At 36.5% G+C, this 26,614-nt stretch overlaps 1 protein-coding gene across 5 annotated transcripts in view; it reads right to left on the bottom strand.

Moving 5' to 3' along the window:
- Window positions 1–18,340, bottom strand: part of LOC148083272 (uncharacterized) — a 55,311-nt gene extending 36,971 nt beyond the window's left edge. For all 5 annotated transcript variants that reach the window (XM_087786442.1, XM_087786444.1, XM_087786445.1 and 2 more), the window contains exon 1: window positions 18,024–18,340. In XM_087786442.1, coding sequence (XP_087642568.1) covers window positions 18,024–18,081 — 58 coding nt within the window. In that variant the 5' untranslated portion in view covers window positions 18,082–18,340. The remainder of the gene's footprint in view (window positions 1–18,023) is intronic.
- Between the last annotated feature and the right edge of the window lie 8,274 nt (window positions 18,341–26,614).

Below are 26,614 nucleotides of genomic sequence, written 5' to 3'. Positions count from 1 at the left end.
AGGGTTAAGTGTCTTGCTCAGGGACACAACAACAAAACTGTATCCGGAGCTGGATTTGAACACGCAACATCTTAAGCCAAAAGCCATGTCCCTGAAACAGTGCATACCTCCCCCAAGGAGCTTATTTCAGACATCCCTGCAATCAGATGAATTAAACAACTATGAGTCAAGATTTGTGTTTGTGAAAACTTTGTTTACTGACTGGGAATTGAACCATTTACTTGAGCGTCTTGAGCACCCGAACTTCCAGGTAGTAAGGTCAGAAACTTGTACATAGAAGCATGTGTAAAACATTAACAACGATATCATGTAGAGTCATATTTAATTTGATTATTTAGGTTATTCCGCTTTATTTCCATATATTTTTTTTTTTTAAATTTTTATCCAGGTCTTAGCGGAGCTGACTAAGGTACAAATGAACGCTGCATCCATCCAGGTCTTGGCATAATTTCACACCGAGAGCGTCGAGTGTCTCCATTTTCAGCCTCATTAGAAATCATTAAAGTCTATTTCAAACACACTTTCACACTCAAACCTCTCACTGGTGACACGACTCGCTTCCCTTATTCTATACATTTCACAATCAACTTGTAAAGAAAGACGACGAAGCAGGAAGATGATCTGGTGAAGACAGGGAGACGACTCGACCAACTAAAAATAACAACTGTTAATGTTGTGTACTGGCAAGAATCTGGCGATTACGATAAGTATCACGATACAGTTGCAATGATACGGTGATACTGTAGGAACAAGGATATATATTTGTGGTATTGTCGAGTACTTGACTCTGGTGTTGCAGAATTTACAGACCACATGACTCTTGAGGAAGTCGTAACTGCTTTTTATTTGTTTTGAAACCAAAATATGTTCAAACGTGAGCTTTTTAAAAAAAGGGTCGACTGTATCCTCTCGTCCTCAGTCATGGGATCGAACGGGGCTTAAGCTGCGGTGGGCATAACGACTGCTGCCAAGTTTATTTAAACACAAAAATTAACAAACGCATTGAATATTTGCATGTTAATTGTAATGAAAATAGAGTTTATTTTTATTTTTTATAAATACTTTATTGGAATATAAACCATAAATAACTATAATACAAAATTAAATTAAATGAAAACAATGCAGTGCTATTGAATAATATTATATCGACTTTATGTTTTGGTCCGGACATTAAAATCGATTCAAAAGTATTACACTCTCTCGGTGGTTATAGTTTTTTGGATTAAGAAAGTATTAAGTCGATACATTGGAGTACTGACGTTGATAAAGGTCCTACAAGAACAAAAGCACTGATAATAACAATGTATTTTCATTGATTAATTGAAATAAATCTTTGTATTTTGAAAGGTTATTCAAATATATATATATATATATATATATATATATATTGTTTAAGTTTATAATTGATTGTTGTTTAAAATGTAATTTCATGTTTAATGTTGCAAACGATACCAAAATAAATTCCTAATAATAATAATAAGAAATAATAAAAATTATGATTCAAAGGTTTAATTCGTTTTTTTTTTTAAATATGTAATTACATTTATTATTATTTTATGGAATATATACTTTTTTTTTTTTTTTACACATATATTATTCTAGTTCCAATTACTCAAAATGAATAAACATTACTTCAAAATAAAAGTCATTTTTGAATTTGTAGCTTTTAAATTCAATATAAAATTGTGCCACCATATAATATGGAATTTGAAAAGATACACATTAAAAGTTAACATTTTTGATAAACAACAGTATATTTTAAACAACAACAATTGTTGTGTGCATGATATTCCTGAAATCCATCTCTATAACCACCAACATAAGTCAGGAGAGTCTGAATCAAGCCAGAGTGAAGTCGAAGGTTTAAAGCTGGATCTGAGTTCACTGGGTTCAACGAGCCTCCTCTTACGCCGCGACTCTTATTGTGACAGACTGGCTTTGACACAGAAACACACTTTAATCACCGGCCGCCGCTCACTCCCTTCGCCCGGGCCCGGCTGTCTCGGGTTTCTGTGCCAGTGTGACACACTCGGGTTTATAAATAGTGGTAAGTGCCGCGCCGAGAAGGTCGGCCATAAAAGGGACCGGCTTCTGCCCCCCCCGCCCCCCATCAACAGGGACCACGGGTGCAGGTGGCAGCATGTGGAGCCATTTAAATCCAAGTATTCTGCCAACTGTCTCAGCAGAAAGTCTGGGAAATAACGTTGGCGGGTTCATCTGTTCCGAGGGTTTGGTCCAGAGCCAGGGTCGGCCACGTCCTCTTTAAAGTCCCAGGAGGCCGGAAAACCCCGGAAACTCTAACCTGTTTCACTTTCAACTGATAAGCAACTCTAATAAATTGTTATTTATGTCATATATTTTGATAGATGAGAAAAGTTTATATTACAGTATATCTTTGAAAGATATTAAACAATAATATTGAAAAAAATGATATTTAAGTGTTAAATTCTATATTATTATTACAATTGATAGGTCAAAATAGTCATTTTATGTGGTCTTTATGTTGTCTTAAAATAAACGCAGAATATAATTTAAGTGTTTAAATTAAGTGACTATGGATGTCAACCATATGAGTTTGTTTGGTTAAGAAACACAGGGATAATACATAAAGAAATGTATCTGTTTTTCTTTTTTTTAAATAAATAAATAAAATATTTCTTTTAATATTGAATCATAAAAAGGAATATTTTCTAAATTAATCAAATCAAAAATACATTTTCTTAATTCTCTATATATATATTTTTAATTGGTATCCTTTTAAATTCAATATCAACACATTGGTATAATAGATTGAACAGACAATATTGAATTTAAAAGGATACCAGTTCGATTTATTCATCTAAAATATTTATACTAAAATGTATATTTAAAAAATATACATATTTCTTCAGAAAACATGTTCAACTTTGAGCCTCAATTTTTGGCCTCAAACAATGAAAATAAAATATTTAAAATCAGACTCCTTGTTGGGTAAGTATACATTTTGATTGGCCCGCGACTTGGACTACAAACTGATTTTGGCCCCTTGTGGCCTAGTTTAGTCCATCACCAAACATCAACCACTCACTTAATTTATCATAAATCTAAATCAATTCTTTTTTTTTATTACAATTTACATGCAAATATTAAACAAGGAACAGTGAAATCCCGGAAGAATCCAGCAATGACTGAGGACGAGAGGATACAGTGACTCAAGCATCTTTTAAAGCTGATTTTGGAGATATTTTGGTTTCAAAACCATTGAAAGCAGTTACGACTTCGTCAAGAGTCTTGTGGTCTGTAAATTCTGGAACACCAGAGTCAAGTACTCGACAATACTACAAATATATCCTTGTTCCTACGGTACCACAGTATATCGCAATGTATGGTGTATTGTTATACAGATACGTTTAAAGTAGCAGATGCTAGTATTCAAAGGCGAACCGTCCTTTGACAATACTCATGTGTGTGAGTGTGTGTGTGAAGCGCTGGCGGTGTTAGATCTGGGTCAGTCCCAAACCTCAGGAATCCCAGGCATCCTCGCCCCCACTTTCTCGCACATGTAGCGCACATGTTTACACAGCGAATCTGCGTCTCTGAGACGACACTTCGGATTAAAAACACCCTGCACGTAAATACGCCGGGATATAAGCGTGTAACCCGAGAAACACTCAACTCGAAACGGCACAAGAATCTACTAATAGGTCGGAAGGCTTGTTTGTAGGAGCTACTTCCTGTCCGGGAGGAGAATAAGGAAACGCTCTTGGGCAAGGATCCGCGACGCCCCGGGGAGAAGGAGAGGAAGAACATTCCTGAGGATTTTTGGGTGTTGAGTTCAAGCCAGTGTTTCAAATCTTTTAGGACTTGTTTTTAAATAATAAATACTAAACAAAATACACATTTTTTTGGCAGCGACAATGTAGAAATGTGTCCCTGAAACTGGATTCTCTGGGTACAGTGTGGGGGGTCAGCAGACCAGCAGCTGTGATTGTGATGAGCAGTGGGTCACAATAACCAGAGACCACTAATCAAAGATCCTAAATAACAGACAGTCTTTCTCGCTCCTCTTGTGCCATCACGATACAGTGAACACCGACACAATATAGTGACACTATGAGAACACAAAATATATTTGTAGTATTGTCGAGTACTTGACTCTGGTGTTGCAGAATTTGCAGACCACATGAATCTTGATGAAGTTGTAACTGATTTAATTTACTTTGAAACCAACATATGTCCAAACATCAGCTTTTAAAAGCTGCTGGAGTCGACTGTATCCTCTCGTCCTCAGTCATCGAAGGGATCTTGCGCGATTTATCTGTTCCTTTAGCTAAGGAAGACATAGGCTGTGACTCAAATCGCGAACTTCTTCGAGTGCACTGGTTTACAGTACACATTAAGATAGTCCATGTACTTGGCGAGTGTGCACATTTTCGACTTGTAGTACTGTCTCAAATCAAACACTGTTGCTACACACTTACAGGAAATGACTCGACAGCTTCTTCTTCTACTACTTTTTAACACTGATCACAACCGGCCATTATCTCAGCGTTTTTCGCCAATTGTAGCAAGTTATTAAGTTGTGTTGCATTGTGATATTACTGTTGTTGTGTTGTTTTGTGGTGAAATTAATGTTTTCTCGAGACATTTACGTCGGTATCTGCTCCGAAGACGCACCGTCAGCGATGTAGCTTCAGTTTAGCATCATCTACGTCGCATGGATCAACACTCAATTTTCTGGCAATTTGAGTGCACTAATTGAGTGCTCATTGCGCACTTCATTTTCGCTTCAAGTGTAAGTGCAGAAGTGTACGTGCAGAAGTGCAAGATTTGGGGACACAGCCTGCTGCCATCTAGCGACAGGAGGTTTAATAGCAACACAAAAATGGTCAAACGGCGTACATATTTGGATGTTAATTGAAAAAAAAAATCGAATTATTTTAATGTATGCACAATATAAAAAAACATGATATCACAATAAAAAACATATTGCGATATATAAGTGTATCCATTTTTTTCTTACACTCCTGTTTGTGGTATCAGTTGTGTGTTGTGTGTTTGCTGCCTCATAATTATGTAAGTAATTAATTTGTATTTATATAGCGCTTTTCCAGACCAGGGTCACAAAGCGCTTAAACAATCAAAACAAAATTCAATAAAGTATATACTTTAAAGGTCAAGATAACACTGAGAACATATGGTTTGATATGTTATACCCCTTGTGTTATCTCAGGGTCAATGCGACCCGAAGGCCAGGGAGGTCGTCCACCTTGACAGACACAAACACAAGGGATACCACAAACACATTTCGGGTCACTTTGACCCTGAGATAACACAATGGTTAAGTGGTTGGACAGACGGATTGTTCCAAACATCGGCTGCTTTTGAGGAAGAAAAAACTATTGAAGACTTTCTGTCTTGAAGAAAAGAAAGTTCTTCGATCTTATCTGTCAGTAACTCTCTGAAGATGTTAGAGATTCTTCAGACTTAAAAGAGAAAACAAGACAAATCGTTGCTTCTCTTTAACACAAGAAAAAGGAAGAGGCGATCTCAGAGCTTAAGGGGGCGGAGCTTATCGCGACCGGAGGGTGGTTTCTCTTCCTCAGCCATGACTTCATCGTGAGGTCATCTCCAGAACAACAAAGCCACAGGAAGCAGGAAGAAAAGCAACTACAGCACAGAGGATGTTAAAGAAAAAAGGAATCGTTCTAAAGTCTGTGTCCTGGGTCTGCCCTGAGGTCTCCTCCCTGTAGACCTACTGCAGTTTACTCTTCGTACCCTGTTAACCACTTAGACTGGGATGAGAACCGCACTTACATATATGTGTTTTATTCATTCATTTCTTATTTATGACCTTTTTTTCTTTGTGTTTTAGACACAATACATATATTTATACCTTTCTTTTCTTCCATTAATGGCTTGTGTGTTGACAGAAACCCTAATTTCCCAAAATATATTTTTCTTAAGGTATCAAAAAAGTTATTTCTAAGTACCTTTGTTTGAACATCTTATCTTAGGTTGGGTCGTGGGGGCAGCAGCCAAAACAAGAGACCCGGACCTCCTGCTTTTCTACAGGAATACTGATGAATTTCTAGACTGGGTTTGGTTGATAATCCATTTAGTTTCCTGGGTCTAGCTGCCCAAGTTTTGATACCCAGGCAATATCAAAACTTAAAAAATGTGTGTATTGTTTTGTAGAAATACTTATCAGTGACAAATGCGGAACTATAATAAAAAAAAATTCAACTATAATTAAACAATTTTCAACTATAATCAAACATTTTTCAACTATAATCAAACAATTTTAAACTATAATCAAATCTGAATTGTTTTTTCAGCCTGGAATGGAAATTTACAGATGATAGAAAATTTTACTCAATGTGTAATGTCATTTTGTTTTTGTTAGAATTGAGTGTAATGTTACAGTAAATGCCAAAAAATTGTAATTGTAATTGAAGTTTTTCGATAGATACCCTATGTATGTTTTACTAAAAACTGCCGCTTTAATAAAGAAAGAATTGTTTATGTATTTCAACACAGGTCTGTAATAGAGGTATATAAATCAATCCATAATTACATGTATTTACCCTTTATAAACGTGGTCTTACTTTGAACTCTATATTTTTAAACAGACCCAGAAGGAGGAAGGGGGCGGGGGGGGGGCGTCTAAACTTGACCTGGACATCTCTGAAAGTTACAACGTTCAGATTCAATCTGTTCATCTACTAATCTTCTTCCCCAAAGGACTCGACTGGAAAATCTCCAAAGACACAGAGCCAGGTGGCTTCTTTAATTGATAGCGTTTAGCCGCTTCCTGTTTGGATTAAATCTGTGGTTATAGTGGCGAAAAAATATAATATATATATGACGTATTTATTTTATATAGTGAGCACTTTAAGACTTCTGAAAGCTAATAATCTTATCTTTCAATTGTCTCTATTTACTTATGTGTCGCTGCCAAGAAAACTGTGTTATTTGTTCAACTTAAAACAAATACTATTTTTTTTATTATTTATATACGTTTTGACACAAAACTGTTTTTTAGGAGGACTTCGGCAATAAGTTAAAGGCCAAAGAAAAAATGCTTACCATTATGAAAACAGTGAAAACGTTGTAATTAATGGTTTTTCTCAAAGTTTTGAAAAGCTTGAACTAATTTAATATTTTAAATTCAAATTGTTCTTGTATAAATCTGCTAATAATCCTTCGCTAATATATTTATCTGTTACATGGCTATTATAAGATGACAACGTGTAAATAATTAGAAAATAATTAGAATTTAAAAGAACTGTTTCTCTATTGTTGCTAGGATGACATGCTAGGCTAACTAAGCTAATAACAAACGTGTATTTTTTTTTATTGTGTGACACAAGTTAAGGTTTTATTTGATCATTGTATCTCACTTTATACTGAATCACCAAGAAATAGCGACTGAACTCAGCAAATAAAATACTTAATGTTCAATTCCTTTTAGCCCCTTTAATCTAATTCAGCTCCAACCGGAATTCCAAAACCTCCAGTCCTGCTCGACAGGATTCTACTGTATTTTCTACTTAAAAAAAAATGTCAAGTAAGTTTGAATACCGAGTTAACTTTGTTAAATTAGCAGAAGGTTTGGGACATGAGCAGAACAGCGCCGCTGACCCACCACACTCTTGTTTTGGAGCCGGTAAAGTAGGCCATAACTGGATCTGGCTGACTCATGTGGACCTGGCAACGTGTTGCTGTGTGATGACAGACTAATTTTAATCTGAGCCCAGGTCTGGTTTCCCTGGTCCTGTGTTGATCCTGGTAACTGTAGGTCAACACAATAATCAACTTCTTCACACATTGTAGAGCTGGAAGGAGATGTTGACACAGTGGAAATGGTTTATTAGAGTTTATTTCTAGCCAGAATGTTTCCGAGCAATCTCTCTGCGTTCATTTGGTCACATGACAATTTTTTTGGACAGTGATGGTACAACACCAATTTCAATTTCAGCTAAAACAATGTGTGGCCCGTGGGTTGGATCAGGCCCACAGACAGCTTTAATCTAGGCCAAGATTGGTGCTTTTGCACTGAAAATGCCAATAAACACTTTTTTATGGTATTTCAGAGGAATGTACCTAGATATTATGTATTTTTACATTTTAATAAACTACGTATTTAGCTGATGTCTATGTTATAATTATGTATTTACACTTGTTGACCTCCTTAATTACCATTTATTATATGGAAGGAGGTTTAATTTCACTAAACCTCACCTTTTTCTTTAGAGATTTTTCTTTTTAAACACTTCCAAGACCACTATGATCCCATCCATTTTTGGCTTAGAGGACCAACTAAAATTTCAGGTGGGTTGCGGGACAGAATCTCGACGATTGTGTTGAGATGATTGGGGTTAAACTTCATACGTCAGGATTTATTTCATGTATCTTAACCTGTGATGTCTCAGACCAAAAAAAAAAAAAGATATTCCTTGTGTGTATCAACTGTAAATAGATCATAGGATTATTTTATTTTGGCGGAGGTCCGACCTTAAACAAGACGTGGAAACATGATTCTTCCTCATAGGAGGAAGAAAAGTAAATAAGAACATAAAGCATTTTCTAGAATATTCCATCATTTAAAAGTGTCTTTTTTTTGCAGTTTTCCTATGAAAGAAACTGCTGTTCTAACTAACTTGTCAAAGTCTAACTTTGTAGTTTTTAACCCTGACACTAAGATCAGAGAAGAGACCAAAACAAAATAAAGATAATATTCTGAAAGTATTTTTGAAAGTTATTATACTGTGTTTTAATCTGTTATGGACCCCTCAGGATAGATATTCTAAAATGAGTTTCACAACCCATATTTAAATATATGTATTTCTTTAATTAACCCTTGTGTTAACTCAGGGTCAAGGTGACCTGAAGGCCCGAAAACAAATGTGTTTGTGGTATCCCTTGCGTTGTCTTAGGTTCAAGGTGAACGACCTCCACAACTGCATGTGTATTTCTGGAAGCCAAGGAAGTCGTCATATGCCTTCGGGTCACCTTGACCCTGAGGTAAAACAAGGGTTGATTTGGTCCAGATATGACAGAAAATCCCTTTAAATGTTTGTATAGTGTTGCTGTATGTTCACAAAAGAGACTTTCTTAAACAAATTATCCGGAAAACTCATCGCAGATGCGTGAAGATCGATTTAAAAAAAGCAAACCGCTTACTCACAAGTTTATGAGTAAAGCCACGAGTGTAGCGACGCAAACCTCCCAGTTTAAGACACAACAACGACAAACCAAAAAAACATGCGATTGTGATCTGTGTGCCCCAAACATGCAATTTCCTACAGACCGGTAATTGAGTCCTGAGAAGAAGGAGGGATTTACACGGATCTGGATGGAGGGGGTGGCAAAGTGGCGTCAGTGTGCGAGACTAAGGAGGAAATCAATGCGGGAAAAGTGGCTCAAAAATAACCAGCCAGGAAAAGAGAAAACACATCTGACACCATGTGACGATCAGTTGCAAAAGATCGATCATTCTGAAAAGTCTACAGTCTCAGCAGACATAAGCCACATGAGTAAGGAGCTCCATCTGGTACTCGTTCCTCTCTCCGGTCCAGTGACGTCACACAGGAACTATATGTAGTAAAAAGAAAGATGAGGCATGTCGAGGCTCAGGGACCACAGACCACATGTGGCCCGTGACAAATTCATGTACCAACCACATTATAAGACCATAATGTGTGTTTTCAAGGCCGGGCTGCCGATAAGAAATACTTGAACCCCGCCCATGTAGTAGGACCCACAATGCACTGCCACAATCACAACACTAAATTAGAAACCAGGTAAAATGAGACGACAGATTGTTTTGACTCAGGACTATGATCAAGACTGGTTATGGTTAAGGTTAACGGGCGAAAATAATGTGAAAACCCAACTCTCCTGACTCACTCCCATGTTTCAAATGTTGAATATTCCTCTCCAAGATGCAGTAAGTCCTTCATCATGACTATATTTTGAATTTATTACTTTATAAAGTTCTCCACCGTCTGAAATCTGGGCGAACGAGAGGTTACGAGAGCGGTGTTCATTATGACATAACAATGACTTCACTTCTCCTCCGGCACCTCCTTCTGTAAACACGCCCCGCTTTGTTTATACAACGAGTCCCTTGGAGGTGGAGACTTCTGGGATTGATGACAGGCGGTGACAAACCTTGATGTTTGACCGATCACAGCAGAGTGGGTGAGGTTATGGTCGTGTTTTCAGTGGTCGGGCGCTTAAGTACGTTTTCTAATGTAAATATTTCAATGAAAATAGAGTTTTTGCACAAATACAATAGAGGTCCAAGATCTTTAAAATTAACACATTAGTTGACCTTTTAAGCCTGGAAAAAGTGGCTCTACTCTGGGTCTCACTAGGTTTTCTAAGTCCAGAGTCCAGACAGTCCAGTCCAGTCTAAAAGAAAAACGTCGCATAAATCTTTTTCTTTTGGACTTTTTGGCTTTTCCCAAACACAGTTCCAGCCCTACTCGTTTTGACTTGGCTTGATATGAGTGTGTTGTGTTGTGTTGTGTTGTGTTTCCACCGGCACTGCTACCTACTCGCAGTGGGTGGGGCCGTCATAGCATAGCGCCGTGAATTCTGGAGGCGATGGTGTACTTACCAGACACAAAAAGGTTTGGATTACTTTTCCGACTGACCGCACTCCTTCTCGCAGTGTTTTAAAAAATAGTTGAGTTTCTGGTGTTGGGAGTCGAACTGATGATTCTTGAGTAAGGTCACTCTCTTTAGTGCCTTCTAGGCTCGCGAAGCATGTTGTTTTGACTTAACTATTCTGGTGGAAACGCAACACAAATCCGTTAGAGTGGAGTCTAGGCGTGAGTATGCTAAGACAAGCCGCCGAAAACAGAACCATTTGTGATGCTATCGTTTAATTTTAAACAAAAATGTCAATTAAACGTGCAAATATTCAGAGTGTTTCTTTACTTTTGTCTCACAATTAAACTCAATTATTAAAGGAACAACAAATAAGGTCCCGGCGGTGACTGAGGACGAGAGGATACAGTCGTGTCCAACCGCTTTTAAAGCTGATATTTGGGAAAACTTGGGTTTTAAAACTAATGAAAGCAGTTACGACTTCGTCAAGAGTCATGTGGTCTGTAAGTATTGCAACACCATAGTAAGGTACTCGACCATACCACAAACACTGTAAATCTTTGTTCCTACAGTATCACAATATATTACAATATATTGTATCATATTGTGATACATACTGTATCGACGTTTTCTTGCCAATACACAACCCTAAAAGCAAAAAAGTTGGATCACACAGCAGCTAGCAAGAATGCTAACATAGCTACTAAAAACTGTAAATACCAAATCACTATACTAACTCATCAGTTGCATTATTCAGCTGCACACAAATATCTTTCCCTTGCTTTATACTATTCTGTTTCAGTTAGTACTATATAGGGTTGTTATTGTCTCAAAAGTGCATCTAGTCTTCAATGCATAATATAATCGACAATTGTGTAACTTAAGCTCAAGATACAAAACCTGATAAACAAATAATTTCTAATTTGTTTCTTTTTATATCCAAGACATTTTGACTAATGCCTGCGTTTATTTAAACTCCTTCTGATTATTAGCTCTGTTGAAATGTTTGCTTGCGCAAAACTGCCTGATGTTTATGAAATCCAGAGTGACAACAGTCCTTAACAGCGACACGAAAATAGCAACAACCATTATGATAGCCAGCTGAGTAGGTCCTGCTGTGGGTTTAAATCTAAATGTGCTGTGACAGACTCAGCTCCTCGCCGGGCTGTAATCCTTGCAAACTGGATTAATATCGCTGCAACCATTCATGAATCCGGAGCCTGGTTCTCGGGGAAACATGAATAATCGCCGCCGTGGCCCGGTCAGGAAGCTGATTCCGTCTTCGTTCTTGATGCATTTCCTCTTTTTCCGGCGCGGTGACTCGCGGCATCTGGTCGGTGGGAGTGCTGACGTGGAGCCGACAGAGGAAAGCACTCGGGCCTCCTGCTTCTTTCTCAGGGACGCTGAGCTCCTACAAGCTTTTTCACTTCGCGACGGGCGTGAGATCAGACACACATGGAAGACTCGTGGGTTTAGAGGGTTCAGTCCGACTGTTGTTCGGAGATTAGACCACCAGCTGTGCTGTTGTTTATGAGGGAATTTATAGTCTTTATAAAGTTCATCAGAGCCAGTTATAAACACTTGCAGCTCTTTACTTGTTGTTTTGTGTTACCATTGTTCAATACTTTGTTACATTGTACCATATTTTGTTGTTGATGATTTAATATTTATTTACAAGTTAAATAAATGTTAAAGCCAAATAATTAAATTATTTATTAATTATTAATTTGTCTACGGAACTCATATTTTTATCGTTTTTCTTTTTTTGTCCTTTGTCCATAGATTTTCTGAAGAAATGCTATGATGATTCCCATATTGTTTTCCTTTGAATATAATTATTGTTTATAATTATGAATACATTTATAACTATTTAGACATTTCTAATTCTGAGTTTGGGGGCAGGAGTGGAGTGAAAGTATTATTCTATTATATGTTAATCTTTGTATCACTTTTTCTTGGAGTTATTTCCTTTTGATCTATATTCTTTATTTCTGATCTATGTTCCTCATACTTGCACTTCTTCATTTCTTTTGTTTGCACTTTGTTCTTGTTCTGTTTTTTATGAAATGTGCTGTGAGCTGGAACCTTATTTCCTGAAGGAGATCTCCAGAGTGATTACTAAAGTCTATGTATCTAGTTACATGTTCATATTGTTATACATGTTTTATCGGTAATAATCAAATATTAATTGATATTTATCGACATTTCAGTTGCTATAAATCAGCTTTTTGTTGGTTATTATTAAAGACCAACCTCCCAGCCGGTCACAGCTGGAGTCCGTCAACACTGAGTCTGGTTCTGCTCAAGGTTTCTGCCTTCTAAAGGGAAGTTTTTCATCGCCATGCTATGATACACTTATTGTTCAGTTGCTGGGATCTGCTTTTCTTATCTCCAATATAGTCTTAGTTAAACAGCAAAGTGTCATGAGACAACTTTGTAATGATGACACTTTAAATGAAATTGAATATATAATTGTAATTATAATACGAGTAGATATGGGTATCATATGGGATTCACATAAAACTGCACTTTACAGTTCCATTGCTTAAAAGCTATCAAAAAGAGGTTTAAAGAATGAATTAAAAAATTGTCCAAAAGTATTTTTTCTAAATTTAAAAACAATGTTTCCATGAAAATGTTTTTTGGGCTTAATCTTGTCAACTGTAACAAACTCTGATTTACATTCTGTGACTTTTATTTTGGGTCCAAATTGTAACAGCATTAGACACCGTGAATGAAGCGAAACATATTTTATCAGAGATACTTTAAGGTTGTTGTTGTGCTCCTGGACATGTTAATTAACATGAATATAATGTATATATAAGTCTTTAAGTCGATCTAGAACTGTGGTCACCTCTCGAATTGATAAATGACCAATCGTAACCTTAAGACAAACAGGTCAGGTGGTAAAAAAAACAAGGCAGCAACCACATGGTTTCTAGGTGAAGATCCACATTCTTGTTGTGCTGACCAAGAGCCAAGACCATAACGTCAGCCTCTCTGTGCCAGAGGGCGTCCACGTCTCATGATTACTTCCACAGAAGGTCATATAACTCAAGTCCAGGGAATAGAACCAAGATGTGGAACAAGGCATCAGGGGGAAAGACACACCAAAAGAATTAGAGACGCACAATACATTTACAGCTGCTCTTCATGGGCAGAAACTGACTTACGTAATAAAAAAAGAGGAATCTACCAAGTGGCAGACGAAACTCATGCTTCAATATCGTCAAAGAAAGCTGCAGCTGTGGACAGGAAACTAAGTACGAAAGATGCATAATCCTGCCGGTCGACTGGTTTCACTGGGAACTACGGGGGGATGAGGCTGGTGTCAGGGATTTAGATTGTCTACTGACACTTTGGTATTGGGATTATGATCCACCAGCACGCCAGGCTGTAAAGAACACAAACAAACCTCCGGTCCAGACGGATTTTTTTTGTTGCTTGTGTAAGACACTGAATCTCTGGATGGAGTCAGAGAGAAAGAATGTTTCTGTTTATCTAACACGCTCTGCTTTTTTTACGGACAGTGACCACGTCACGAGTGTTGGTTGACAACCTGAAAGTAACCCTTCGGTGTCAGTCGGACTGGATCGCTCGTCACAACAACGCTCACTGCGACCCGCCGGAGGGGTTTCCCAACTTCCCTTCCCGAGGCAACGTTTTCACCCATCTTGAAAGATCATGCAGTTTATAATTACTGACCCTTTTTTCGGAAAACAGAGTTAAAAAAGCCGCACTTTGACGATCTGTAGTATAATTTCTCAAAACTCTACCACACCATGAGGCTTCACAGTATTACTCCTGGAGGATCCTGACTATGGAGCCTCCAGGAGTAATACTATGAAGCCGTAGTCAGTCAATACTGAGGAGCTTTGCGGAGATATACTAAGAGATATACTATGAAGCTATTGTCAGACAATACTACGGAGCCTTGCGGGGTAATACTACAACACCATAGTCTCTCAATACTACGGAGCCTCACTGAGTCAAAGCCGTAGTCAGTCAATACCACAGAGCCTTTCTCAGTAACACTACGAAGCCATAGTCAGTAAATCCTAGGTTGCCTCGCTGAGTAACACCAGGAAGCTGTATTCAGTCAATACTACTGAGCGTCAAGGAGTATTACTACAAAGCCATACTCAGTCAATACTATGGAGCCTCGCGGAGTAATACTACAAAGCTGTAGTTGGTCAATACTATGGAGCCTTGTGGGATAATACTACAATACCATGGTCGATCAATACTACAGAGCCTTGCAGAGTAATACTATGAAGCCGTAGTCAGTCAATACTACGGAGCCTCGAGAAGCAATACCACAAAGCCATAATTAGTCAATACTATGAAGTCGTAGTCAGTCCAAACAACAGATAATTGTGTCAATACTACAAAGCCCTAGCCAGTCAATACTACGGAGACTCACAGAGTAATTCTACAAAGCTTTGCTCAGTCAATACCACAGTGCCTTGTGGAGAAATACTACGAAGCTGTAGTCAGTCAATACTACGGTGCCTTGTGGAGAAATACTATGAAGCTGTAGTCAGTCAATACTACAGAGACTAGTGGAGAAATACTAGGCAGCCGTAGTCAGTCGATACTACGGAGACTAGTGGAGTAAGACTACGAAGCTGTAGTCAGTAAATACGACACAGACTAGTGGAGTAATACTACGAAGCTGTAGTCAGTCAATACTACGGAGACTAGTGGAGTAAAACTACGAAGCTGTAGTCAGTAAATACGACGCAGACTAGTGGACTAATACTGAGTCAAATGTTACATGTACTGTGCTTGAACATAACATTATGGTATGTTTATACGAACCCCAAAATGGCAACAAAAGTCTCACAGTAGAACAAAATTCACCTCACGATCCGATGCGTCGTCTGTTTGAAAACAGACGTGTTAATTAAGAGTAAATAAAAACAAGTATACATTTAAACTTGAGATGTTGTGATGGATGGAGTGACGGCCGAGGCCAGAGGAAGCTGACAGATACAAGCAACAATGCAGATTCTCTCCTGGTCTTGAGAACAATGGCTCATTCGTCACTCTCGCAGCTCTCCTGATGTCCTAACCGGGCGACGACGCAGCATGTGTTGGTCCATACAGAGAAGGCATTTAGCAGTTTCCCCGGGAGACGGCGGACTGAGAGGTATGTTCACGGTCATGCTGTGTATCGAACCACTCGCACGACTGAACCATAGCAGGCGAGCTGGACTCAGACACTTCAGTGATGTCATAGGATTCAGAACACTTTGGTTTGGTTTCCCTGGAAACAACCAAAAGCATGAAGAACATTTTTTTTATAAATACCCACAGGAAGCTTCCCTTCATCGACTGAACCTCCTGTCGTGCTCACGTATACACACCCACACATAAACAACCATAAAAAGATGCTCAAATAAAATAAAATGGTGGGTTGTCGACGCTTTTCAGGTTGTGTTGTGTGTTCTTTGGCGATAACACAAACGTCGACGAGTATCGGTGATACTCATGTAGGGGGTCTATGAAAAATACAGCTGAGAACTATGGATTATATGATATAATACAAAGCCTGCAGGCCATATCCAGTCCCATGATGCACTGCAACGGTTGTTACTCTAAGATGATGGCATTAGAAGAGAGATTGACTTTATTTGTCATTTTTATTACTTTAATATGAATGTAAACCAAAATAAGAAAGGTTAGCTGTGAAAGAGGATGATCGTCCACCGGCACCTGAAGAAGAGCCATTCGACTTTTTTGGGGCTTTGACTTGCATCTTTAAGACAAGTTGGCTGCTTCACTAATACAATGTTTACTAAAAGAATGGTTTTAATTATGTTCAAACAGAATCTTTCGCCTGTGATAATTGTGCTATTATATTAAAAAAAAGTAAAATAATATTCATTATGAAATGTATCTGTACGGAATGAAAGTCTAATTTCTACTGAATACTTTTATGCAGATGACACTCTATTATTTAACCTACATGACCGATAAAGACAATAGCAATCAAACTAAATGTAGATGTTGCGTGAGAAGAGAATTATAAAAAGATTATTATATGATTATAGTAAGATGTATTTAAGCCGTGGACGACTCTAACAGGGGCGGGAGAAATATGTGATGTTTCATTAGAACAGTTGTTCAAAACAAAAGAAAATAGTGCAGAGACCGCCATCTATTGGACTCTGAAGATAATGACACTGCTTCATGAAGCTTTACTAGATATATTGTTTGGCTTTCATGGCATAGTTTATGTTTGATAACAGTTGGTTTATGGCTTATATTTCAACAAAGTGTGTAAAAAAAATGTAAAAAACTATTTGATTTCTTTAGATACAATTAGAAAACATTTACGCAGAGTAACATTTTCCTGTTGCGATTAAAATTCCGGCCGATAGAGGCCATAACTAGTGATGTGCTGATGAAGCTTCATGAAGCAGTGTAATGAGGTCAGAAGGTGGCGCCATCAGTTTTAAAAAGATGTGAAGTTTCGTTCCTTAGAAAATAGGAAAATAGTGCAGAAACTGCCATCTAGTGGACTCTACAAATAATGACACTGCTTCATGAAGCTTCATCATAACATCACTAGATTAATTGTTTGGCTTTCATGGCATATTTTATGTTTAATACTACTAATTTACTGGTTTATATTACAACAAATTGTGTAAAAATTGTACAATTATAAGACAATTTTTGCAGCATACAATTTTTGTCTTGCAACTAAATGTCCGACCGATAGATGTCATAACCTCCTCTGTAGCTAAAATTAAATAATAAAAATCCAACAAATATATTGCGATATATAATATCGTTGCCCCTGTATCATGATACGTATCGTATCGTCAATACACCCCCTTACACTACTCCCTAAACTATAATATATTAAATCCATGTGACTCAATTTAATTCACTAATCATCTAAAAAAAACATAATTAATCACAGAAAGCGAAATAAATATGTACGCTGATGACACTCTCCTCTCCACTCACCCTCACATGATATCTGTGTGTCATTACACTGTAATAACAAGGAAAATCATCTTGAGGGTCTGAATAAACAGCAGAGGAATGGGATGCGGCTGCAGATGGAAAAGGGGGGAAGGGGGACGGCAGCGGAAAGTCACCTTCTACTGAGACATGCAGGTCAGAAGCTTCCAAACATCTCAGCTTTTTACTGACATTCATTGATTTTTCATCCATTATTAACATTATTCTAGAATATTGTCGCAGTGATGGTTCGTGTCAGGAAGACAGTTTTTTATTGATTATTATTATTATTATTTTACCATCCGCACCAATTTCTCTAGCAACGCATTTGGCCCCTGTCAGGACCCGCCTGTCCCTGAACCCCTTTACATTCTCCACACACACCCGGTGACGTCGTGTGTTTCATGTACCCCAGAACCATCTCTGATCCGGGTCAACCGAACACCCACCTTTGTCCACCAGCGTCAGTTTCTCCTCCAGATCTCGATCCAGGTCTTTATAATCCATCTTTTTCTTTTCTTCCCAGATCCGTCAGTGACCAGTTGCTGTCATTCTTCAAGTGGAGGAGATAAAACTCCCGGATCGACCCCCCAAAAAAACACGCCCTTCAGTAAAATCCACGCGGAGTAAAAGTGTCGACCGTGAGGAATCTTTTTTTTTTAATGTCCCCCACGGATGCTGAGGAATGCTGGGGCAGAAGTGACTGGATCTATCGGGGGTGTTTTTAAAATTGTCATCGGGTTCCGGCGGGTGTGAGAGTCTTCAGTGGAAAATCTACTCTGTGAAATACGTCAAACTGCTGCAAGACTAGACTCGCGGTTGTTAGAGCTTCCTGTCATTTCTTTTCAAAATAAAACCTTGCAGTTGTTTCCCAGAGACACAGACACGGCATACATATTTATAAAGTGATGTCTGATATCCTAAATAAATACTTTTTATTCATTGAGTTGATTTGTAGGCTCATATTTTTTTTCACATGGTTGTCTGATGGTTAATGTATGTCCCTGGCCCCTTACCCTGTGTAGCTGGGATGGGTTAAAGCACACCTTATCGCAAAAAATAACATTTTAAAAGATTTCGTGATAGGATGTTGATATACTGTAATCTTATTTATTTAGAAAAATAACACAATTTTGTCAAAACCAAAAACTGAACCCTAGTCGATGTCAAAGAATGAAATTCATATTTATTAAAGAGTCGAGATTATTCAATACATTTCATAAGACTTAGTTTTTGAAGTGCGATTAAAAAGATTTATTCCACAAATACAGTATATATATTTTTTAATTTAATTCAATCATCATCAAAACACAATAATCACAGAAAGAGAAAATAGTACGTATGCTGATGGCACTCTCCTCTACTGTAACATTATAGCTATGTGTCATTACAAAAGAAAGAAAAAAAGAAGTAAATAATAATCAATAAAATCAATATATATGACCATGCAAAGACCATTTGTGTAAAACTTAGGTTGACTGAATTATAAACAAATTTAATTCTCCCTTTTTCATTTTCTGTTATAGTTTGTGTTTATTTAGGAGGTTATTACAATGTATTTGTTAAATAAAAAAACAGGATGCTGAACAGGTAATTGGAAAACTATATTATACATTTAATTACATTAATTACATTTATACATACTTTTAATATATTGATTGTTTAGAAAAACTTTTTTTTTTGCTGTCCACATGAATCTACTTTTTAACTTAGATTGACCCCTCTTACCTTAAATAAGTAAGTCATTTTTACTTGTTATATGTTATTTTTGACTTGTTGACATAAAATAAAGATCAATGCTACGTTACCCACATTTTTTCGTGTCCTTTTACGCTTTTAACAAATGCATAAAAAGTAATTAACGCGCCGACGTGATTTTTATTTTGAAGGCGAGACTGAGCGTATTCCGGTCGAGTCCTGAAATTAACTTGACTGAGGCGACGAGACCGCGGATCGTGTCGAAACGCCGCATGTTGGATAAGAGGAAATATCCATCTGTGATCCTCTAGAACTGTTACTGTGTTGTTGAAACGGGACAACGTTTATATTCAATCAAAAGAAACAAGCAAACACAACATAAGACAAAAAAGCTTACATTAAATAACCACAAAACTAAAGCTGAACTCTAGATTAGTAAAATAAAACATATATGCATAACACATAATATTGATACTTGAGATACTTAATTTTATAATAATGATATAAATAATATTTTGTATTTATTTAATTCATATATACCATAATGCTTTGTTTTTAACTACTGAATTTGTAGTGTTTTTTTCCAAGTTTGTAAAAAAAGATGGTAAAAAAAAGTAGTTTTCTATGAAGAGAAACATAGTTATACGACTGACCTCTTTAGATATTCAAATACATCCAAGCAATATATGCCGAGCTGCTGTTGGTCATCCATATTTCAAAAGATGTATTTTTATATACAGTCCGACCAGAATCACCAACCTCTGCCTTCATATGGATGATATCAATTATCGATGAGTTATCTTGGTTTCTTTTCTTGAAAAGAATCTACAGTACAATTTCAAAAATAGTATATGTCAACATAATACATTGATCTATTCAGGTTACATCTCCGAATTTCTTTTTATATTTCAAGACTTTTTCAACTTACTTTATTAAGCTATTTGATTGAAATATTTAAATCAAATAATTTCTATTACATGTATTTTTTTTTGGACTACTTTTGATTTAAAGTCAAGTTTCTCATATTTAAAGATTGTTTTGATTTAAATTCAAGTGATTTTTATTCATTGAACTTTATTTTTCCTTCTTTTTTTTCAATTTAAAGATGAAAGATCTATTGTTTTTCACGAAGGTCGGAAGTTGAGCTGAGGATGTGAGTCAATCATTTGACCTCTGGGTCGAGGGAAGATCAGAGCTAATAGAGCTTCTTTGTTTTGCGTTCAAATCATATGGGGTGAGATGACAAGATCACTAAACCTGGCTCTAAAAAACAGTTCAAATTCAGCATATAAAAGGTTCTTACAGACCAGGATGTTTGGAAAAATCATCTGTGAAAGTGTGATGATCACGTTGACCTGTTGGTCTTTCACGTTATTATCTTAGTAACAAATGTGCTCAACAAGATGATTTGAATGGTGAAGGCAGCCTTTGTTCACAGAGATGCGACGTCTGCAGATAAAAGTCTGTAAAAACAAGTCATACTCTGCTGGTTTTTCACGGACTTTCAGTTGAATCGGAACAAAACATTAGCGAGAAATACAGACATCACATGGAGAACGAGACTTGTGGAGAAACAACAACAAGCACTGAGGTTCATGAAGGTGATAGATGAGAAGTGTAGCAGTGTGTTTATGAGGCTTCGTGAAACAGTTGATGAGGTATCATGATACAGTGTCTTTGTTTTGAAAGGCCACTAGATGGAACTCTCTACTTGCTATTCTATAGAACATAATTTTTCAAACAGAGAGGGGCATCTAGTGGTCTTTCGAAACTAAGACACTGTATCATGATACCTCATCAACTGTTTCATGAAGCCTCATCATCCCATCACTAAGAGGTAGAGTTTGAGTTGAAATTATGGAGGATGACATATGGTCAAATAATATAAACTCCAGTTCTGACTGCGTCCACTAGTGAGGATTCATGAAGCTTCATGAAACAGTTGATGAGGTATCATGATACAGTGTCTTCATGTTGAAAGACCACTAGATGTCACTCTCAGTTTAAAATGATGCCAGGTTTTATAGAAGTAGTAGATCAGAGTCAAATATTATAAAGCAGAGAGTGACATCTAGTGTTGAAAACACTGTATCATGATACCTCATCAGCTGTTTCATGAAGCCTCATCAAACCATCACTAAGCGTTAGAGTTGAAACTAGGGAGGATGACATACGGTCAAATAATATAAACTCTAGTTATAACTGCGTCCACAATGTAGGTGTTCATGAAGCTTCATGAAACAGCAGATGAAGTATCATAATACAGTGTCTTCATTTTGAAAGACCAATAGATCGGGACTCTTTATATTTTACATTCAATTGATGCAATAAATCATCTATGCAAAAATAAACTGTGTGTAATTATACTGGACGGTACATAGAATGTATATACTTGTGCAATATTCTCTGTGTATAGTGAAATATTACATAATATTACTGTTTTAAAATGAAAATATTGTATCTACTGTATATTACATTTTAATGATTTTGTTCTCTACTTATGTATATTTTTTTGTTTTTTTCACTTTCCACACTGTAGTAGCTGCGACTATAAAGGAATTTCCCCTTAATGAATGAAGTATTTCTAACTCTGAAAGTTCCTAAAATTAAAAAATAAATTGTTCTTACTAATAGATAGATGGATAGACTTTATCACCAACAAACTAGTGTTCCAATTCTGTTTTTCTCTCAGGCTTCTGTGGCGCTCACTGCCTCCTCAAAGCAAACTAACAATTCAGTGAGACGTCATCTTCGTGTCCAGACCTGCCTCTGAGTGAGTCAAGAAGCCAAAGACCCATCTAGAGATCTAGAAAAGCTCTTCCTCGACGACCACGCCTACGCCTCACAAACCTTGATGTCTCCAACAAGCCCACAGCTACAATTACTGGCCTGTAAGGGAGTTTAAAAAAAAAAAAAAGGATTGTAAAAAAAAAAAAAACTTTTGTTCAAAAAGAGCCAGAGGCTGTGGTTGAGTTTTTGCTGCGGCGACAAGCATATTTGGAGAGTTGAAGTCATCGTCTGGTTTTAACTACAGCTGCTGCAGACTCAGAGGCAGCAGTTGGCCCAGGATTCAGAGCCAGCAAAACAATCTTCTCTGGACTCGCTTGCACATGACGCTGCATCCGTAACATGATAAGAATGATTTGTTTCAGAAGTATAGAGACGACCACATGATGCACATTTCATCAAAAGTGAAAACAAATTGAAAGCTAGCATAGATGCATTTCCAGAGGAAAATGCAGTACGAATGTTGAATCTGTAACTGAAATACATGAAAGTATTTTATTAGTATTCAATGTAAAAATGAGAGGAAAGAGTTGAAATGATGACAAAAAAGAAGACTAGTGTGAAAAAGTTGAAATGGACTGAAAAAAAGTGGAGAGGATAAAAGGAAGAATATAGAAGAAGAAACAAAAATAAAAGAGAATTAGAAGTAGTAGAATGAATATTAGGAGAAGTAGAAGTAGTTGACAGAGATGTAGTAGTAGTAGTAGTAGAAGTTGAATAAGTAGTAGTAGAAGTAGCAGCAGAGGTAGTGGTAGTAGTAGATGTAATAGCAAAAGCAGTAGAAAATGTAAAAATATTAGTAAATGTAAAAGTAGTAATAGATGTAGAAAAAGCAGAATAAGTATTAGTAGTTAGAGTAATTACGTAGTAGAAGTAGTATAAGTATAAGTATACGAAGTAGGTGAATAAATAGCAGTAGAGGTTGTAGTAGAAGTAATTGTAAAAGCAGTAGAAGAAGGAGAAGTAAAAGTAGAAGTAGAAGAAGATGTAGTAGTAGTAGAAGTAGTAGTAGATAAGTAGTAGAAGTTAAAGTATCGGAAGTAGTAGCAGAAGTAGCAATAGAGGTAGTGGTAGTAGTAGAAGTAATAGTTAAACTACTGTGTAAGTAGTAGCAGAAGTAGCAGTAGAGCTGGTGGGAATAGTAGAAGTAATAGTAAAAGTAGAAGTAGTAGTAGAAGTAGCAGAAGTGCTGGTGGTAGTAGTAGAAGTAATAGTAAAATTAGAAGTAGTAGTAGTGCTGGTGGTAGTAGTAGCAGTAATAGTAAAAGTAGAAGTAGTAGTAAAGTTTATTTTAATTAAATCATAAATTATTTAATTTAATTATCGACCTTCCTTAAATCCCTCATGATCATCATCCTTTTAACAGCCGAAGTAAATCTTATATTCAACTACACATAATTACACATTATACATGAATCAATAACTGAATAATTCTATTTACAGTTAGACAGACACGTGACCGCGCAGCTGATGCGTCCATCTGTCTCCGCGGTGGCATCGGCCTCATGCCAGTCGATCGCATTGTTCACATACAGACTCACTCCTGCCCTCCAGCAGTTGGCACTGCTGAGTGTCATCCAACAATCTCAGCTGTCGGAGCTCGACCCACAGCAGCTGAGAGCGCCTTCAGGCCAACCGATAAATGATCCACCGCAGAGTTTCATGCAGTTTTCAAAAAACTGTATTTTCTTTCTTGAAAAGACACAGACATGCATTATTTATCTGCCATTTTGTTTTTTTGTTAAACTTGTTGCCATCAAGTGGTTTTAATTTTGGAAGCGTGTGAGATGTTCCTGCGAGATAAGATGGAAAGAGTAATAGTGGTAGTGGTAGTAGCAGAAGTAATAGTAAAAGTAGAAGTAGTAGTAGAAGTAGTAGTAAAAGTAGAAGTAGTAGTAGAAGTAGTAGAATGTGATGGTTGTAGTAGTAGGAGTAATAGTTAAAGTAGTAGTAGAAGTAGTAGTAGAGCTGGTGGTATTAGAAAAAGTAATAGTAAAAGTTTAAGTAGTAGTAGAAGAAGCAGTAGAGATGGTTGTAGTAGTAAATGTAATAGTAAAAGTAAAAGTAGTAGTAGAAGTAGCAGAAGAGATGGTTGTAGTAGTAAATGTAATAGTAAAAGTAAAAGTAGTAGTAGAAGTAGCAGAAGAGATGGTTGTAGTAGTAAATCTAATAGTAAAAGTTCAAGTAGTAGCAGAAGTAGCAGTAGAGATGGTTGTAGTAGTAAATGTAATAGTAAAAGTAAAAGTAGTAGTAGAAGTAGCAGTAGAGCTGCTGGTAGTAGCAGAAGTAATAGTAAAAGTAGAAGTAGTAGTAGAAGTAGCTGTAGAGCTGGTGGTAGTAGCAGAAGTAATAGTAAAAGTAGAAGTAGTAGTAGAAGTAGCTGTAGAGCTGGTGGTAGTAGCAAAAGTAATAGTAAAAGTTCAAGTAGTAGCAGAAGTAGCAGTAGAGCTGGTGGTAGTAGTAAATGTAATAGTAAAAGTAGAAGTAGTAGTAGAAGTAGCTGTAGAGCTGGTGGTAGTAGTAAATGTAATAGTAAAAGTAGAAGTAGTAGTAGAAGTAGCTGTAGAGCTGGTGGTAGTAGTAAATGTAATAGTAAAAGTAGAAGTAGTAGTAGAAGTAGTAGTAGAGCTGCTGGTAGTAGCAAAAGTAATAGTAAAAGTAGAAGTAGTAGTAAAAGTAGTAGTAGAGCTGCTGGTAGTAGCAAAAGTAATAGTAAAAGTAGAAGTAGTAGTAGAAGTAGTAGTAGAGCTGCTGGTAGTAGCAAAAGTAATAGTAAAAGTAGAAGTAGTAGCAGAAGTAGCATCACAATCTTTGAAAAAAAAAAATGGACTTTTTTTTTTTTCCTTCACACTCAGTCGTCCAGGAGAGACTCGATCTAGAGCAGCTGCTTCTCTGCTTGAAGAGAAGTCCGACTTGGAGGAGGAGGCCCAGGGGCAGACCTAGGTCATGATTGAATGATCATTACAGGCTTTGAATATTTCACAAGCTTGAGGAAGTTTCATGGAATGAAGAAAGTCTTGAGATCCATCCTCAGGAAAGAAAATTATTATTATTATTTTATTTAAAATGCAAAATACAGAAACGCATTTAAAGAAGTTTCTGTATGTAGAATCTTGATAAAATGCAAAATAAATAAATAATACTATATTAATAAAGTACTAGATACAAAATACAAAAATACAATTTTAATAAAATACATAAAGAAAATTGTAACAGTTTATTTTGGTGTCTAAACAAGAAGGAGTTGTCTCGCCTGCAGTTGATACAAAACTCTGCAGTGAGAATTCTGAGCCGCTCTAGTAGAAGAACTCACATTTCTCCGATCCTTAAAACTCTTCACTGGCTGTCAGTTTCTTTCTTGATCAACTTTAAAATTCTGATTCTTACTTTCAGATCTATTCATGGTCAGACCTTCCATGAGTGATCTGATCCAGCCTTACACCCCAGCTCGGGCTCTGAGGTCTGTGGATCAGAATCTACTGATGGTTCCTGAACACGATTCAGGACCACAGGAGAGAAATCCTTCCAGACTGTTGCTCCTAAGCTTTGGAACGATCTCTGTGTTTGATGATCTACTGACTCCTTCAAGAAACATCTAAAAACTTTTTTTTTGGATTTTCCATGATTTTCTGGGACTCCTGTGTTTGTCTTATGTGTCTTTATCTTTTAAAGTATATATTTTAACTGTGTATTATTTTTGATTGTTAAAGCACTTTGTGGTCTAGAAAGATGCTTTACTTACAATCTTGGTAAAAAACAAGATAACCAAATACAAAGTGCATAAATACAGTCTTGATAAAATACAAATGACCATCCTAATAAAATGCCAAATACAGAGACGCATTAAAAAGATTACAAAAAAATACAATCTTGACCAAAACTACTCTTCTATACAATCTTGCAAAACAGCATAAATACTTTTTATTAAAAAAAAACGTTGCTTCCCTCAAAAAAGTTCCTAAAATCAATTTTTTTTAATCAAAGAAAGTTATTGCATTTAAAAAAAATAGTAATAAAAAAACGAATTTATGAAAAAAACTTTTCACTAACGAAAATATTTTTAAAAGTCGCTTCAATCGAAAATATATATATTTTCAACTTCAAATAAAGTTGCTTCCATCAAAAAAATATTAAATAAAAAAAGATACATATATATATATTTATTTATTTTCTTTAATTTTTTCTTTCAATTGAAAAGTGCTCAACATTATTTTTTTGAAAATATTTTTCAATAAAAGATGTCTTAGAAATATATATATATTCTTTTTTTTATTTAAATCATAATTTTGAATGAAGCAACTCCTTTTTTATTTAACAAAAAAGAAACACATCTACCTATAGAAATAAAAAAAAAGATAATTACAGAAACTTTTTAATTGTCTGATGCTGAATCGTAGAAACACTTTAAATTAATCAAACATAAATAATAGTTATTAAAACCTTGATATAATTACAATAACATTAAACCATTCCGTTGTTTCTTGTTTCTAGTTCGACCTGTAAACACGAGCTGTGGCGGTGCCACAGCGCCACCTGTTGGCGCGATCGACACCTG

The sequence above is a fragment of the Callionymus lyra genome, chromosome 3 (assembly GCF_982586985.1).
Source record: "Callionymus lyra chromosome 3, fCalLyr1.hap1.1, whole genome shotgun sequence".
NCBI lineage: Eukaryota > Metazoa > Chordata > Actinopteri > Syngnathiformes > Callionymidae > Callionymus > Callionymus lyra.
Note: the sequence above shows the minus strand (reverse complement) of the source record. Positions and strands in the feature narration are given on the sequence as shown.